Source organism: Budorcas taxicolor, chromosome 3, assembly GCF_023091745.1.
Source record: "Budorcas taxicolor isolate Tak-1 chromosome 3, Takin1.1, whole genome shotgun sequence".
In the NCBI taxonomy this organism is placed as follows: domain Eukaryota; kingdom Metazoa; phylum Chordata; class Mammalia; order Artiodactyla; family Bovidae; genus Budorcas; species Budorcas taxicolor.
In genome coordinates, this window is record NC_068912.1 from 94,579,272 (window position 1) to 94,598,480 (window position 19,209).

At 39.0% G+C, this 19,209-nt stretch overlaps 1 protein-coding gene and 1 pseudogene across 1 annotated transcript in view; both read left to right on the forward strand.

The window, feature by feature from the left end:
• Positions 1–1,423: 1,423 nt before the first annotated feature.
• The window catches only part of NRDC (nardilysin convertase), a 112,011-nt gene continuing 94,225 nt past the window's right edge, over positions 1,424–19,209 (forward strand). Inside the window, exon 1 of the mRNA XM_052636556.1 lies at positions 1,424–1,907. Coding sequence (XP_052492516.1) covers positions 1,567–1,907 — 341 coding nt within the window. The 5' untranslated portion in view covers positions 1,424–1,566. The remainder of the gene's footprint in view (positions 1,908–19,209) is intronic.
• On the forward strand, positions 15,470–15,871 carry LOC128044376 (ubiquitin-like protein FUBI; annotated as a pseudogene).

Genomic DNA, 19,209 nt, shown 5'->3' on the forward strand with positions numbered 1-19,209 from the left:
GGTGTGCTGCGATTCATAAGGTCGCAAAGAGTCGGACACGACTGAGTGACTGAACTAGACTGAACACATATATAGCAATAGTCTGGTGAACTGCAAGATTCAGAGGTCTCTTTATAAAAGGAAAAACAGGTCACCCTTTAGGATGTGGCCTTTGATTCTAGTCAGAAAATTCCAATTATTATCTGAATTTGAAGCTTCCCTACTGTAATGTATATACGACCAATCTAAATATATCAAAAAGCAGACATTACTTTGCCAACTAAGGTCAAGGCTATAGTTTTTCCAGTGGTCATGTATTGCTGTGAGAGTTGGACTATAAAGAAAGTGAGCAGAGAATTGATGCTTTTGAACTGTGGTGTTGGAGAAGTCTCTTAAGAGTCCCTTGTACTGCAAGGAGATCCAACCAGTCCATCCTAAAGGAGATCAAGCCTGAATACTCACTGGAAGGACTGATGCTGAAGCTGAAACTCCAATACTTTGGCCACCTGATGCGAAGAGCTGACTCATTTGAAAAGACCCTGATGCTGGGAAAGATTGAGGGCAGGAGAAGGGGACGACAGAGGATGAGATGGTTGAATGGCATCACCAACTCGATGGACATGGGTTTGGGTGGACTCCGGGAGTTGGTGATGGATAGGGAGGCCTGGCGTGCTGCGATTCATGGGGTCACAGAGTCGGACACGACTGAGCGACTGAACTGAACGCTGTGAACTCTCGTCCGCGAGGGAGCTAAAAAATGTTTTCGCACAATAGAGTGAACACATCTACACCTGTCTTTTAAACACTTTCTAGGCCTTAAGGGCGAGCAGGACTAATGTCTGGCCGGCTACAAAAAGGAGACTCAAAACGACTATTTCTATCGTTCAGCTCAGCTCCACTCAGATGCCGCTTCCATCCGGGGGCGGAAAAATACTTCCGGCGTTCTGCCTTAACGTGCTGAGTCACTGGCAAAGTCTCCACCCCAGGTTTGAGAGGCAGGATGCACAAAATATGACATAAATGGTGGGGGAAAGGCTGGGGGACTTATTTTCTCCACTCGCTTACCAGTTTTCGCATCAGGGGAATATTTTCCTCTGAGCCACAGAGCCCACTCACTTGGTACCTCAAACCACCTCCACGCTTACGTCATAAACGCTGCGCAGCACTCCCGCTCCCTTCTCCCGTCGTCCCCCGCGCCGCTCTCTCCGCCTCTTCTTCTTCGCCCCTCCCACCTCTGGTTTCGAAAAGCTCGCTGGGTGCTCTGAGAATCCGGCCCGGTCTCTGGCTCCTTTTTTTATTCCCTGTTCCTATTGGTTAGTTACTTGCACGTGACTGCCCTCTTGCCTTATGATTGGTTAATATCAGTTGCGTCATCGACGGTCCGGAGGGCGGGGGGGATGAGGGAAGTTGGTTTGAGGGAGACCGGATTGGGGGAGGGGTTCAGGCCTGTCCACCTCAGCGGCTGCGGCAGCAGCAGCGCCGGCCGCCACCGCCTCTGGAACGCGGAGGAGGAGGAGCGGCTGGAAGAGTAGGAGGAGGAGGTGGATCCTAGGGAACGGCATGCCCAGCGTTCCGGCTTGGTAGTGAATGCTGAGGAGAGTCGCGGTTGCTGCAGTCTGTGCCACCGGGAGGAAGTTGTGTGAGGCCGGGCGGGAGCTCGCGGCGCTTTCGAGAATAGAAGCGCGGGGTCGGTGTGAAGACTCGGCGGCTTCCAGACGCTTTCCTACACTGACCATGCCTGGAAGGAACAAGGCTAAGTCCACCTGCAGCTGCCCTGACCTGCAGCCCAGTGGACAAGATTTGGGCGAGAGCGGCCGGGTTGCCCGTCTCGGAGCCGATGAATCTGAGGAGGAGGGACGGAGGGGACCTGTCAATAATGCCGGAGACCCTGAGATCATTAAGTCTCCCAGCGACCCCAAGCAGTACCGGTAAGGGAGGAGGCTTGAACCCGGGAGAAGAGCGGGAGGCGGGCCTCTCTGTTCCCGCTGTGGTCACTTTTATCCTAATCTTCCGAAGGAGCATCAGGGGCACTATTTCCCACGCCAAAAACTTGCTTGGATGGAGGTGGCAAGGGCTGCTGCTGCTGCTGCTAAGTCGCTTCAGTCGTGTCTGACTGTGCTACCCCATAGACGGCAGCCCACCAGGCTCCCCCATCCCTGGGATTCTCTAGGCAAGAATACTGGAGTGGGTTGCCATTTCCTTCTCCAATGCATGAAAGTGAAAAGTCAAAGTGAAGTCGCTCAGTCGTGTCCGACTCTTCGCGACCCCATGGACTGCAGCCCACCAGGCTCCACCGTCCATGGGATTTTCCAGGCAAGAGTACTGGAGTGGGGTGCCACATTGCCTTCTCCAGGCAAGGGCAGTTAGGGCCATCTATGTGGTTGGTGTCAGCTCTAAGAGGGGGAGATCTTGGGTTCCACCAGGAATCAGGAAGTTAGAATGGGGAGGGTTTGTTCGAGTAGTTTTGACATTCTCTCAGGCAAGAATGGAGGTTTTTCTTTCGTTTTTTTAAAAAACTTCTTATTTTGTATTGGGGTATAGCGGATTAACAGTGTTGTAGTAGTTTCAAGTGAACAAACAAGGAATTCAGCCATACAAATGCATGTATCCGTTCTCCCCCAAAACGCTCACCTATCCAGGCTGCCACATAACGTTGAGCAGAGTTCCATGTGCTATCCAATATCTTGTTCGTTATCCGTTTTAACTATAGCAGTGTGTATCTGACTTTCCCAGATTCCTTTTTTCCACCAGTCAGCCATAAGTTCGTTTTCTAAAGGCTATGAATTTCAGGTTTTTTAAGTTCACTGTTTTAAAATAGATTCCATATATAAGGGATATCATATGGCATTTCTCCTTCTCTGACTTCACTCAGTATGACACTCTCTAGGTCCATTATTTCACTCTTTTTAATGGTTGAGTAATATTCCATTGTACGTGTGTACTACGTCTTTTATCCATTCCTCTGTCCATGGACATTTAGGTTGCTTCCGTGTCTTGGCTGTTGTAAATGGTGTTACAGTGAACACTGGAAGTGCAAGTATCTTTTCAGACCATGTTTTTCTCTGGATATATGCCCAGGAGTGGGATTGTAGGGTCATATGGTAGCTCTGTTTTTACTTTTTTAAGGAACTTCCATACTATTCAAGAATGGGGTTTTTCTAAGGAAGGCAGGCTGGATGGTCAGGGACACTTGGTATTGTATTTAAGGAAAGATTGAAGGAGCTGGGGGTTTTAATTCTGAAGAGGATAGGTAAGGAGCATAGTGTCACTATCCACAACTACTTGAGGTGCCTGTATTTGAAAGGGGTAAAAACTAATGGCTGGAAGTTACTAGAGGATCGTGTCGTTTCAGTCAGAGAACTTAGATATTAATTAGAGTTAGAGTAGGCCTAAGATGAGGTAACTTATTTCCATGGGTTGTTTCTCGTTGCTAAGAATGGTTGGGTGTCCTCTTCTAAGAATATATTAGAGAGATCTTGAGTCTCATTTGGGTGAGTCAGAGAAGACTTGTAAGATTTCTCCCAATCCTGAATTTTTCAGTTTTTGGTTTATACCATAATCCTCTAAACATCTGTAAAAACAACCCCCACCTAAATATTTTCTTCACATGTTACTTATTCCATAGAATGTCATGACTAATGTATTTTAAAGAGAGATTATATTGTCCAACTTTATTTTAAAGGTTGAGGAAACTGAGATCCAGAGAGTTTGCTTCTCGCTTAAAATTACACACCTAAATAATTATAGAGTTGATACGAACACCCTGTTCATCTGACACCAAATCCAATGTACCATTTACTGATTTTTATCAAGTTTTTATTCATATTGAGTTGAAAGCTGAAGCACTCTGATTTTTTTGTTTTATGCCCCTACATTGTTAGAGCCGGAAAGAACCTTAGAGATAATATTTTTCACTCCCCATCACCCCCAATGTCTAGATGTGACTGAAACTAAGGTAGAGAAAGAAGTGTTTTAGCCCTAAATTGAAGATAGGCCTAATTTCTTCCTTCAGTCTAAGATTAACAGAACACAACTCCTTATACTGTTTTTCCCAGGCAATAGGTCTTTATGAATAGGCCAGATTTTCCCTCCTTCTCATTAAAAATGTGGTTATATTAGAGCTAGTTGAAACTTTGAGAAAAGTTACTTAGTTTTTGCCATCCAGATTAAATAATAGCTTTAGGTTTTTGTTTTTTTTTTACCTATATAAACTTACATAATATCAGATAATGTTTATAGAAAGTACTCTGTGTATCAGATATTCTAATTGCTTTCAATATATTCATTTAATGACCTCATTTTTGGCAAATTCATTTGAAAAATGCTAAAGTCTTACTGTATGCTATGCATTGAGTTATCTTTAAATCTTTTCCGAAACATGGTTGAATGTAACTTAATAAATGATATTTTATTCTGGGTACTGGGTATATAAAGATGATTAAGAGTCCCTGCCTTCAGGGAGCTTCCAGTATAGTAGAGGGACATAGACACATTAAAAAGATATAATTAGAGCACTGGAGTTTTATAGAAACCATAATAGAAGTATGTGCTGGGTATAGCAAGGAATAAAATGAGAAGTGGTAAAACTCAACCTGGGGAGAAAGTTAGAAAAAGACTTCAAAGAGAAAAAAATGCTTAAAAGGTATTCTTTGAGTAGTTATGGCAGTTCTACATTTTTGTGGTCTTTTATTTTTTTATTACATTTTTGTAGTCTTTTGTCAAATCATTGTCGTCCTTAGTGTCTCAGTTTTCTTATTTTAAAGTGAAGGGTGTTGATTAAGACTAGCAATGTTTTCCAATAACTTCCTCTTCTTTCAAAAGAGCAGGTCCACGTTTATCTGTTCTATATACTAAAGTTTTCAGTTAGACTTTTAAAGGAAAGATTTTGTTACTTTAAAACAAAGGTGGGAAACCTAGATACTAGATGGTTTTTAAAGATTTACCCATCCCACAGTTAAATTCTCTGTATTTTGTAACCAGAAGTAGACAGGAGGTATATGCAGCAGAAGAGCTGAATTATCCTTCCAGGACCTGCTCAAATGTTATCTCTGTGAAGCCTTTCCAGGCGGGATTAATCCTGCCTTTCAGTGTATTTCACTGGGACTTTATACGTGATCCATTACAGTTCACATCCATCGTATTATAATTTATCTTTTGAATGTGTGATTAAGTACTAGAGGTGGACTTGATTAGAATATTTTGTTGAAAATAACACCTTGAAATAATTGTTTACCAATCTGCATTAAGTAATAGCCTGTGGATTTGTACTTCTCTGTGTAATTTGTTTTAAGCTTTTTTGAAATGTTAATCATACCTCCAGGACATCTCTTCTGCTTTTTTTTAAGTGATCTGTATAAATGCTTGATAAGTGTTGATTTCCTTCTCTTCTGGAAGGATTAGGGACTTTTTTTTTCCTGTGAAGTAGACACTGAGGTCTGCCTAAGTGGTCCTGTAAGAAGTTGTTAGGGGAAGGAGTGGGAAACGTAAGGAAAGCCTTTAGTGCTAAAGGTTTGAAATAGTGTAGAGAATGAGTTAGGTATACTTAAGAAATACTAAAGAGAGAAGTTATGAGTTCTTGAGCATGAAAATTGTGTAAGTAAAGCAGTATATTAAGATTAAGCTGCTGCTGCTGCTAAGTTGCTTTAGTGGTGTCCGACTCTGTGCGACCCCATAGACGGCAGCCCACCAGGCTCCTCTGTCCCTGGGATTCTCCAGGCAAGAATACTGGAGTGGGTTGCCATTTCCTTCTCCAAAAGATTAAGCTAGTAGTAGCTTAATCAGTAGTAGCTAAGATCCACAGGATGAGGCAAGACTGTTCTAAGAGGTAATTATAATTGTGTATTGACTGGTGTAGTGTTTCTCTAATTGATGTGTTCCCCTGTACACTCTTTTTTGCTTTCCTCTTATGAACCCAGTTTGCTAGGCTAAAAGTTTAGAATCCAGAGTTCAAGTCTGTTTTGCTCACTCATAGCTTCTCAGATAGTATTTGTGGAATGTATAAATGCCCGTATGCCAGACATTTTCATGGAATTCCTGGGAATATTCTGCTAGAAACTTTTTAGATCAAATTTGTATCCTGGCCAATTTTTAAAAAAAAAGAACTCAATTTTCAGAGGAAACAAGTATGAATAGGCAGGTAACAAAGAAAAAAATGTGTTATACAAATAATAATATGAATAGTGGTATTGTAGTATGTTTAATTCATATAAAAGCTTGTGGCAGTTGGCATATAATAAACATTCAGATGTTAGCCATTATTCTTTTAATATGTTCACAATTATTAAATGATATTTATAGCACTGTAATAGCAAAAAATTGGCGATAACTTTATTGTCCATTCTTTGGCTAAAAATTGTTATTATACCATTCTACAAGAAAATAGTATATAGCTATAAGGATAGATGGTTTTATCTATCAATATGGAGAAATGTCCCATGGTTTACTATTGAATGAAAAAAGCCAGTTGCAAACCAAAATATATTGTACAACTCCATTTTTATAAAGAAAAATACCCCAGAAAACAACACTTCCCATTATATATTTACCTAAAATATAATTTTCTGTGTTGAGATATGCACAGAAATGATTAGAAATGATATTAAGCAAGCTTATTTCTAGAGAAAAGTAGAGATTTGAGTTGTTTACTTTTTAGTAATTAAAAAAGATTGATCAATAGACAAAGTATTATTTGTTTCTTGAAAGAAATTTAGATTTTTAATTTCCTACAATTATTCCATCCAGCACTAACCACTGGCAATGTTTTTTATAACCTTATTTCTTTTTTGCTATGCAGTTGTAATTTATAGTTTTAAAATGGTATATACCATTTTTAACAAATGTGTGAACATTTTCTTGTTGTGCTTTTCAATATATTTTGTCTAGTTAGAAGTCCAAGGTATAGATATATCATAATTTAATCATTAGCATTTTATAGTCTAGATTGTCAGATTTTCTTTAACTTAGAAATCTGTTTATTCTCAAGTGAATCTTTTAGTGTAGACTCAGTCATAATGGATTTGATAGATATGTAGGAAAACTTTTGGTGATCTGGCTTTTTTTCTAGGATATTCTTTAATCGGGAGAACTGGCAGATAAGAAGATGGTTTGTTCTGGGACTTCCACTCTGACATAGGTCTTATATTCATACTGGTTCCTAGAATGAAGTCAGTTATTAAGCCTATCCAACTCAAAGAAAACTGAGTAGATTATAATTCCTTTCTAGTATGTATATTTCTCTCTCTCTCTCTTTTTTTTTTTGGTGGCAGGGATGATGGGCTTAGTTATATGGTTGGACCGGAATTAATTTGCAGAAAGGTTGGAAGTTGATTGTAGTTTGAAAAGTTCGCTTGGTATTTTAGAGATGTGTCTATAGAAGTTTTATATTTTCATTACCACCACCACCCATGATCTTTGTTCTTCTAATAATAACTGGTATTTTTTTTGATTCTTACTAGGTACTAAAAATTTTATATAATATCTCATTTAATCTTTATAGTAACCCTATGCTAAATACTGTTTTATGAGAATATGCTACTGAGCAAGTACTGAGCACTAACTAGACTGTAAATGAATTGTGTTCTCTCATTTGGTTCCTTCTAAGCAAAGTTCTTTTCGTGGCAGATAAGGTCTAAGTACCTCCATTTTTTGGTTCTTAACTTTCCAGTTTACCATCTGTTAATATGGTTTTGTGCTACTTTTCTTGGCACATGCTATACTGTTTGGTCAAACATTACCTCCTCTGTGAACCTTTTAATTCTTCGTTCAGTCTTCCCCTCCTACATGTGAGTTATTTACACTCTTGTGTGCCCCTGTAGCAATTTTTTCAAGGTATTTCGTATTTTTGTAAGTACTCCTTTGTCTTTCCCCTCTATTATGCTGAAATTTTTGTAGATAGGGACTTTATTTGAGTCTTTGTATGCCTTCTTTTCTGTTATTGATAAATCAACTGTCTATATACGTAAGACCCATTTCTTTGCTTGTGCACTAGATCCCATCCCCTCTTTATTGTTCCCAGCCACGAATTATTCTACCAGTTGTTCCCCTTTCACCCTGCATCATCAGTTTCTCCCTTTTACTTCTTCATTCCCATGAGCATACAAATATGCTGTAATTGTTCCTGTCTTTGGGAAAAATGTTTGCTTACTCAGATCCCCTTGGATCTGTGCTCTTCCAGCTGCTCAAATTTCTCTATTTCCTGGATAGCAGAGCTTGTTAAAAGAGTTATTCAAAATTTGCAGTTCATCTACTCCCATTGTTTATTTCTTGAACTTAGACTGGGCTTTTCCCACTGTGCTATTGAAAATAGCTGTTTTCAAGATCACCAGTAACTTTTACAATTGGTTAGTTATCAAGTTCTTATCTTATTTGACCTTTCAGTATCTTATGGCACAGTTGATCATTTTTTTCCTTCTTGAGATGCTTTTTTTTCCAGTTGGCTTCCAGGTCAACACTGTTCTTAGTTCTCTTTCTGCCTCATTTGCAAGATTTCTCCTTATTTCCTTGACCTCTAAATTTTGGAGTGCCTCAACTGTCTGCCTTTGCTCCCTGTCTTGTGGCTTTAAATAGCACCCTGTGTTTAATAATTTTACTTAGGTTCCCCCCATACTTTTTCTTACAGTTTTATTTTTCTTCATAGCACTTATTTTTAGTGCCATTTGTTATACTGTATATTTACTTGTTCATGAGAGCAAGGACTTTGTTTCGTTCATTACTGTGTCTCCAGTGCCTAGAATGGTACATTTCTCATGGCCTTGCTTCCATCTCTGACCCCTTCATCCTTTTCTTCTCTGGCATGAGTGTTATATAAGGATATGTTTTTCAGTCTTCCTTTTTAAAAATAATTTTATTTCCTGTTTTCATTTCAGATCAAAAAAATTCTTTTTTAAGGAATAAAACCGAATAGATAACCTTGAAGCATTTTGGATACTGCTCCCTCTTATTGCATTCCCTACCCTCTTTTTCCAGTGTTAACCGTTATCTGAATTTGGTATATATAACATTCCTAAGTATATTTTTATACTTTTTATTAAATATACATTTATGTATAAGCAGTATATGGTATTGTTTTCCCATGTTTTAAGATACATAACTAGAAGTTATGTCACATTGTATGTCTCAACTTTGTTTTTTTTTTGATTTAACACTGCTTTTGAGATTTGTTCATACTGATAAGTGTAATACTAGTTATTTGTGTTAAATTATGTTTACTATCTTGTGTGAATATTTTGTAATTTGTTTTCCTACCACTGATCATATAGATTATTCCCAATTTTCTGTTGTATTTTGTTTTCTGAGTATGTCACAATTTTATCTTTTCTCTGATTGTTATACATTTATTTCCAGTGCTTCAGTGAACATTTTTATATGTAACTCCTTGCGTACACATTTGAGAGTTTATTTATGTACCTATAAGTGAAATGACTAATTTTTAACTTTAGTATAGATACTGCCAAAGTACTGTTCTAATTGGTTGTACTATTTACATTTATTCCAGAGTTCCTGCTTCTGTATTTATTATCAATTCCTGATACCATTAGAATTCTTTTTTATTTGAGTATAATGGCTTCTCGAGTGGTGAAGTGGTAAAGAATCCTCCTTCCAGTGCTGGAGACTCAGGAGACATGTTCCTCCAGAAGATCCCCTGGAGTAGGAAGTGATAAACCGACTCCAATATTCTTGTCTGGGAAGTCCCATGGACAGTGGAGCCTGGTGGGCTTATAGTCCATGGGGTCGCAAAGAGTTGGGCACCACTGAGCGACAACATGCACACATATGCACACACAGTTTCTTTACAATGTTGTGAATCATCTATACGTATATTCCCTCTTTTTTGGATTTCCTTCCCATTTAGGTCACCATACAGCATTGAGTACAGTTCTGTGTTCTATATGATCGGTTCTCCTTAGTTATCTATTTTATACATGGTGTATGTATGTCAGTCCCAATCTCCCAGTCCTTCACACTCCACCCCTCTTCACCCCTTGGTATCCATACATTTATATTCTGTGTCTGTGTCTCTATTTCTGCTTTACAGATAAGCTTATCTATTCCCAGGTGGTGCTAGTGGTAAAAGACCCAACTGCCAGTGCAGGAGACACAAGGGATGTGGGTTGGATCCCTGGGTCAGGAAGATCCCCTGGAGTAGGAAATGGCAACCCACTCCTGTGTTTTTGCCTGGAAAATTCTGTGGACAGAGGAGGCTGGCAGACTACAGTTCATAGGGAGGTCACAAAGAGTCAGACACAGCTGAGCGACTAAGCACACACATTCCATTTTTCTAGATTCCACATATATGCATTACTATACGATGTTTGTTTTTCTTTTTCTGACTTGCACCACTCTGTATGACGACAGTCTCTGGATCCATCCATGTCTCTGCAGATGGCACAGTTTTGTTCTTTTTTATGGCTGAGTAATATTCCATTATATGTAATATGTGTATGTATATATATACACACACACATCTTTGATTGTTGGTAGACAGCTTGGTTGCTTCCATGTCCTGGCTATTGTAAATAGTGCTGCAGTAAATATTGGGGTGCATGTATCTTTTTTAATTATGGCTTTCTCTAGGTATATGCCCAGGAGTGGGATTGTTGGATCATACAATTGTTGGATCATAGAACAATCATGTTCTAGTTTTAGTTTTTTTAAGGACCCTCCATGCTGTTTTCCATAGTGGTTATATCAATTTACATTCCTGCCAACAGTATAAGAGGAGTCCCTTTTCTCCACACCCTCTTCAGCATTTATTGTTTGTAGATTTTTTGACAATGGCCATTCTGACCAGTGTGAGGTGATACCCCATTGTAGTTTTGATTTGCATTTCCCTAATAATTAGTTATGTTTAGCATCTTTTTATGTGTTTGTTTGCCACCTATATGTCTTTGGGGAAAAAAATTTATTAGGTCTTCTGCCTGTTTTTTGATTGTATTATTATTATTTTTTGATATTGACCTGCATGAGCTCTTTGTATATTTTAGAGATTAGATTAATCCTTTGTCAATTGCTTCATTTGCTAATATTTTCTTCCGTTCTGAGGATTGTCTTTTTGTCTTGTTTATCAAAAGGTTTTAAGCTTAATTAGGTCCTGTTTGTTTAGTTTTGTTTTTATTTTCATTACTCTAGGAGGTGGATTGAAAAAGATTCTGCTGTAATTTGTGTCAAAGAGTGTTCTGCCTATGTTTTCCTCTAAGAGTTTATAGTGTCTGGCCTTTCATTTTGGTCTTTAATCCATTTTGAGGTTTTTGGGGTTTTTTTGTATGGTGTTAGGAAGTGTTCTGTTTTCCCAGCACCACTTGTTGAAGAGATTGTCTTTTCTCCATTGTATATTCTTGCCTCTTTTGTCATAGATTAGGTGGTCATAGGTGCATAGGTTTATCTCTGGGTTTTCTGTCCTGTATCATTGGTTTACATTTTTGTTTTTGTGCAGGTACCATACTGTCTTGATTACTATAGCTTGGTAGTGTAGTTTGAAATCAGGACTTTCCTGGTGGTCCAGATGGTAAAGAATCTGGCTGCAATGCAGGAGACCTGTGTTCAGTCCCTGGGTTGGAATGATCCCTTGGAGAAGATAATGGCAGTCCGCTCCAGTATTCTTGACTGGAGAATCCCATGGACAGAGGAGCCTGGCAGGCTGTAGTCCATGGGGTTGCAAAGAGTTGGACACTGCTGAGTGACTTCTACTTTACTTTACTTTGAAATCAAGAAGGTTGATTCCTCCAGCTTGTTTTTCTTTCTCAAGATTGCTTTGGCTATTTGGGATCTCTTGGGTTTCCATACAAATTATAAAATTTTTTGTTCTAGTTCTGTGAAAAATGCCATTGGTAATTCATAGGGATTGCATTGAATCTGTAGATTTCTTCAAGTAGTATAGTCAATTTTACAACTTTTATTCTTCTAAGAACATGGTCTGTCTTTCCATCTGTTTGTGTTGTCTTTGATTTCTTTTCTTTTCTCTTTAGAGTTTGGACATTTTATTTCTGTATTTAATAGATTATTTAAAGTAAAATCCATATTTCACAGATAAAATTATTTTTAAAATTTATTTTTATGCAGTTTTTAAGAATTTATTTATTTTTTAATTGAAGGATATTTGCTTTATAGAATTTTGTTGTTTTCTGTCAAACCTCAACATGAATCAACCATAGGTATACATATATCCCCTCCCTTTTGAACCTCACTCCCATCTCCTTCCCTATCTCCCCCACCCAGGTTGATACAGAGCCCCTGTTTGAGTTTCCTGAGACATACAGTAAATTCCTGTTGGCTATCTATTTTACTTATGGTAATGTAAGTTTCCATATTACTCTCTCCATACATCTCATCCTCTCCTCCCCCCTCCCATGTCCGTAAGTCTGTTTTCTATGTCTGTTTCTTCATTGCTGCCTTGCAAATAAATTCTGAAGTACCATTTTTCTAGATTCTGTATCTATGCATTAGTATATGATATTTATCTTTCTCTGACTTGTCTTTGATTTCTTTCATCAATAGTATATACAGTGTTCTTTCTTTTTTTAAAAACTATTTATTTACTGGCACAGGATCTTCATTGTATTGTGTGGGATCATCCATTGTGGACTCTTATTTGTGGTGCTTGGGCTCAGTAGTTGCAGTGCATGGGCTTAGTTGTGGCGTGACATATCAAATCTTAGTTCCCTTGCCAGGAATTGAACATTGCAGGAATCATGTATTGCAAGATGCATTCTTAACCCCCGGTGCAGCATGGAAGTCCACATGTGATGACTCTGAAACAGAAGTTAAGGTGGGCACCTGTCACCCATGGGAAAGCTGCATTCTGTGGTTTTGGGTGTGCCCAGATCCTTGCCCCAGAAGGGGACTGCCCCATATTGGGTGCCATAAGCTGACCAGGGTTCTTGGCCTTCCCCCATCAATAGAAATTGACAGACCAGAAATTCAGGTGAGATTTTATTGGAGCTCTTGCACTGGGCACAGGAGGGTCATATAGTTTTCTGAGTACAGGTCTTTTGTGTCTTTGGGTAGATTCATTATACCTAGGTAGTTTGTTCTTTTTGATGCAGTGGTAAATGGGATTGTTTCCTTAATTTTTCTTTCTGATCTTACATTGTGAGTATATAGGAATGTAAGAGGTTTTTGTGTGTTAATTTTGTGTTCTGCAGCTTTACCAGATTCATTGATTAGCTCTAGTAGTTTTCTGGTGGCATCTTTAGGATTTTCTGTGTGTAGTATTGGGGCTTCCCTGGTAGCTCAGTTGGTAAAGAATCTGCCTGCAATGCAGGAGAAGATGCTGGTTCGATTCTTGGGTTGGGAAGATCCATTGAAGAAGAGATATATTACCCATCCCAGTATTCTTGGGCTTCCCTTGTGGTTCAGCTGGTAAAGAATCCACCTGCAGTGCAGGAGACCTGGGTTCTATCCCTGGGTTGAGAAGATCCCCTGGAGAAGAGAACAGCTACCCGCTCCAGTATTCTGTCCTGGAGAATTCCATGGATTGTATAGTCCATGGGGTTGCAGAGTTGGATATGACCAAGAGACTTTTACTTCACTTCATGTGTAGTATCATGTCAGTTTGTTAATATGATGTATCACATTGGTTGGTTTGCATATATTGAAGAATCCTTGCACACCTGGGGTAATCCCACTTGATCATGATGTATATGATCCTTTTAATTTGTTGTTGGATTCTGTTTGCTAGTATTTTGTTGAGAATTTTTGTGTTTATCAGTGATGATGATGTTCAGTCACTAAGTCATGTGCAACTCTTTGTGAACCCATGGACTATAGCGTACCAGGCTCCTCGGTCCTCCACTACCTCCTGGAGTTTGCTCAGATTCATGTCCAATGAGTTGATGATGCTATTGAACCATCTTTTTTTTTTTTTTTTTCTATAGAAAGCAGAAAAATAGTTTATTCCAAAAGATGGCAGAAATAAATTCATCCCCAAAATATTTTGGTATAATACACTTCGGTTCAGTTCTGTGGGACAGATTTTTCCCTTGAACATGTTCTCCTACTGACTGCCCCATGGGAGACTTATTGTCATGTAACAGTTTTTAAACACTTTGCTGATCCTCGTGTTGTGAGCAGGCAGTCTCCATCTTCAAATCCACCTGTTCTGAGGAGAGAGTAACACTTTTATTTCTCAGAAAAACACTTTTCATCTCAGAAGAGTACACACACATTTTACAGAGGTAGCACAGTTTAGATTAAATAGGCACATCATTTGTCAAAATGTAAAAAAGGTAATAGGAAAAAAATATTTCATTATAGAAAAAGATATTCAAATGTGGATGAACATTTAAGGCAACTGATGGCCACAGTGGGCGAGTCAAGGCAGGTGGTCTGGGTATGGAGGTGATTTTGCATCTAGAGGAGTTCTCTCCTTGATCTCAGTGACTGAGTACCAGCAAGGAGGTCTTGTTTCTCAAGGCCAATGATATTCGAGGTACCAGATGGTTTCATTTTTCAACTGTGGTCTAAAGAGAGGGTTGGATTGGGCCAGAATTGCAATCAACCAAAAGAGCAGCAAACTGAACAGATCACTAACATAGTGATGATGACCCCCCAGTTGGGACCTTTAGAGATGAACCAGGAAGCCGACAATGCCCCAGAACATGCCTATCATGCTGAGAGGCATGGCAAGACTGGTATACGCCATGGTTGCTGTGGGAGGTACAAACCTCTGCCCAGCCACCTTGCTGTGTAGCCATCTTGGCCTGTAATTTTCTTCTTTTGTGTGGTATCTTTCTCTGGTTTTGGTGTCAGGGTGATTGTGGCTTCATGAAACGAGCTTGGGAGTGTTTCTCCCTCTGCAGTTTTTGGAAGAGTTTGAGGTGTTAGATTTTCACTAAATGATAAAATTCACCTGTGAAGCCATCTGGTTCTGGACTTCTGTTAATTGGAAGATTTTTAATCACAGTTGCAATTTCATTATTAGTGCTTGGTCTGTTCATATTTTCTGTTTCTTCATGGCTCAGTCTTGGAAGGTTGTACCTTTCTAAGAATTTGTCCGTTTCTTCCAGGTTGTCCATTTTATTGGCATGTAGTTCCTTGTAACAGTTTTCTATGATCCTTTGTATTACTGTGGTATTCGTTGTATCTTCTCCTTTTTCATTTCTTGTTTTATTGATTTGAGTCCTCTTCCTTTTTTTCTTGATGAGTCTGGTTGAAGGTTTATCAATATTGTTTGTCTTATCAGAGAACCAGCTTTTAGTTTCCTTGCTCTTTGCTTTTTTTTTTTCATTTCTATTTCATTTATTTATGCTCTCATCTTTTTTATTTTTTTTTTATGCTCTCATCTTTATGATATCTTTTCTTTTAACTTGGGGTTTTGTTTGTGTTTTTTTCTCTAGTTGTTTTAGGTGTAAGATTAGATTGTTTATTTGAGATTTTTCTTATTCTTTGAGTTAAGATTATATTGCTATAAAATTCCCTCTTAGGAATTGCTTTTGCCCTTTCTTAATACCATCTTTGTGGAAGTGGCCGTGGTGTCTGCAGTCTAGTCACCAACATGCAGCTTTTTGTCTGTGCCCGGGAGCTACACACTTTTGAGGTAACTGGTCAGGAAACACTTGCCTAGATCAAGGCTCATGTAGCCTCGTTGGAGGGCATTGCTCCAGAAGATCAAGTCCTGCTCATGGCAGGAATGCCCCTAGAGGATGAGGCTACCCTCGGCCAGTGTGGGGTGGAAGCTCTGAGCACTCTAGCAGTAGTTGACTGCGTGCTTGGAGGTAAAGTCCATGGTTCTGTGGCCTATGTTGAGAAAGTCGCCTTAAGAGGTCAGACTTTTAAGGTGGCAAAACAAGAGAAAAAGAAGACAACAGGCCAGCCCAAGAGGTGTATGCAGTACAACCGGCTCTTTGTCAATGTTGTGCCCACCTTTGGCAAGAAGGGCCGTAATGCCAACTCTTAAGTCTTCTGTAAACTTGGCTTTCTCTAATAAAGCCACTTAGAGCGATCAAAAAAAAAAAAAGAATTGCTTTTGCTGAATCCCATAGATTTTGGGTTATAAATTTGTTGTCGTTTGTTTTGAAGTAATTTTTGATTTCCTTTTTGATTTCTTCCATGATTTCATGGTCATTTGGTAGCATATTTTTTAGCCTCCATGTGTCGGTGTGTGTTGTTTTTTTTAAAAAGTTTATTTCCTGAAATTGGTTTCTAATCTCATAGCACTGTGGTCTGAAAAGATGTTTGATGTGATTTCAGTTTTCTTAAATTTACTGAGGCTTGATTTGTGACCCAAGATGTGATCTGTCCTGGAGAATGTTCTATGTGCACTTGAGAAGAAATTATATTCTGCTGCATTCTGATGGAATGTCTATAAATATCAATTCAGTCTATCCGGTCTAATGTGTCATTTAAGGCCTGTGTTTCCTTATTTATTTTTGTCTGAATGATCTGTTCATTGGTGTAAGTGGAGTGTTAAATTCCCCATTGTTACTGTGTTACTGTTGATTTCCCCTTTTGTGACTATTGGCATTTGCCTTATGTATTGAGGTGCTTCTGTGTTGGGTACCTAACTATTTACAATTGTTTATCCTCTTCTTGGATTGATCCCTTGATCATTATGTAGTGTCCTTCTTTTCTGAGTCTTTATTTTAAAGTATATTTTGTCTGATATTAGTATGGCTACTCCAGCTTTCTTTTGGTTTTTGTTTGCATGAAATAACTTTCCATCCCCCAACTTTCAGTCTGTATGTTTTCCTAGGTCTGAAGTGGGTGTCCTGTAGATAGCATATATGCCATCTTATTTTTGTATTCATTCAGCCAGTCTGTCTTTTGGTTGGAGCATTTAATCCATTTACATTTAAGGTGATTATTGTTATATACTGTTCCTTGTACCATTTTCTTAATTGCTTTGGGTTTGTTTTGTAGATCTTTTTCTTTTATGTTTTCCACCTGGAGAAATTCCTTTAGCATTTGTTGTAAAGCTGGTTTGGTATTGCTGAATTCTCCTAGCTTTTCAGTTCAGTTCAGTCACTTAGTCACATCCAAATCTTTGCAACCCTGTGGACTGCAGCATGCCAGGTTTCTCTGTCCATCACGAATAAAACTCATGTCAATTGAGTTGGGGATGCCATCCAACCATCTCATCCTCTGTTGTCCCCTTCGGCTCCTGCCTCAATCTTTCCCAGCACCAGGGTCTTTTCCAGTGAGTCACTTCTTCACATCAGATGGCCAAAGTATTGGAGTTTCAGCTTCAGCATCAGTCCTTCCAATGAATGTTCGGACTGATTCCTTTTAGGACGGACTGGTTGGATCTCCTTGCAGTCTAAGGGACTCTCAAGAGCCTTCTCCAACGCCACAGTTCCAAGCATCAATTCTTCGGCGCTCAGCTTTCTTTATAGTCCAACTCTCACATCCATACATGACTATTGGAAAAAACCATAGCTTTGACTAGACGGACTTTTGTTGGAAAGTAATGTCTCTGCTTTTTAATATGCTGTCTAGATTGGTCATAACTTTCCTTCCAGGGAGAAAGCATCTTTTAATTTCATGACTGCAGTCATACCAGCAGTGATTTTAGGGCCCAAGAAAATAAAGTCTGTCACTGTTTCCATTGTTTCCCTATCTATTTGCTATGAAGTGATGGGACCAAATGCCATGATCTTAGTTCTTTGAATGTTGAGTTTTAAGCCAACTTTTTCACTCTCCTCTTTCACTTTCATTAAGAGGCTCTTCAGTTCTTCTTTGCTTTCTGCCATAAGGGTGGTGTCATCTGCATATCTGAGGTTATTGATGTTTCTCCCGGCAATCTTGATCCTAGCTTGTGCTTCATCCAGCCCAGCATTTCACATGATATACTCAGCATGTAAGTTAAATAACCAGGGTGACAATATACAGCCTTGACGTACTCCTTTTCCAGTTTGGAACCAGTCTGTTCTATGTCTGGTTCTAACTGTTGCTTCTTGACCTTCTTAAAGATTTCTCAGGAGGCAGGTAAGGTGGTCTGGTATTCCCATCTCTTTCAGAATTTTCCACAGCTTATTGTGATCCACACAGTGAAAGGCTTTGGCATAGTCAATAAAGCAGAAGTAGATGTTTTTCTGGAACTCTCTTGCTTTATCGATGATCCAGCGGATGTTGGCAATTTGATCTCTGGTTCCTCTGCCTTTTCTAAATCCTACCTTTTTTAAATCCTAGCTTTTGCTTGTCTGTAAAGCTTTTGGTTTCTCCATGGACTCTGAATGAGATCCTTGCTGAGTGGAGTAATCTTTGTTGTATGTTTTTCCCTTTTGTCCCTTTATCTTGCCACTCCCTTCTGGCCTACAGAGTTTCTGTTGAAAAATAGACTGATTATGGTGATTCTTTAGTATGTTTTTTGTTGCTTTTTCGTTGATGCTTGTACTATTCTTTTCTAGTATTTTTGTTAGTTTGATTAGTGTGTGTCTCAGTATGTTTCTTGGATTTATTCTGAATGGGACTCTGTACTTCCTGAACTTGGGTGTCTTATTTCTTTTCCCTCGTTAGGGAAGTTTTCCACTATAGTCTCTTCAAATATTTTCTCAGATGCTTTCTCTTTTTTTGTGTGTGTGTTGAGTTGCTCAGTTGTGTCCAGCTGTTTGTGGACTCATGGACTGTGGCCCACCGGGCTCCTCTGTCCATGGAATTTTCCAGGCAAGAATACTGGAGTGGGTTGCCATTTCTTAATCCAGTGGATCTTCCTGACCCAGGGATTGAACCTGTGTCTTTTTCGTCTCCTGCGTTAGCAGGTGGATTCTTTACTGCTAGCTCTGCCTGAATGATGGTGCTTTTAATGTTGTCCAGGAGACTCTGAGGTTGTCTTCACTTCCTTTCATTCTTTTTTCTTTACACTGCTTCATTGCAGTTATTTCTACCACTCTTGCCTGCTAGCTCACTTATCCTTTCTTCTGTCCCAGTTATTCTGCTGTTGATTCCTTCTGGTGTATTTTTTAAATATTTCATCTTTGAAAATATGTTTTTACACTGCCAGGTACTGATATTAGTCTCTGAGTGTTTGATTTTATTTGATAATATTCATTGCTTGGAAGGCACTTATAGAATTCTGTTAGGTTCTTCTCTGACATTTGCTGTTTAGAATGTCATTACAATGTAGATTAATCACTTGTGATTGAAAAGTAGATGGAAGTGCCTCAGTTGCACAGTTAAAAGTACTTTGAAATAAGGAAATTTTCTTTGTGCTTGCATCAGTGTGTGAAAAACACTGCTGGAAGCATAGTTTGCTTAGAAAACATATCTGTGGCAAATTTGTGTAGGAAAGGAGATAGG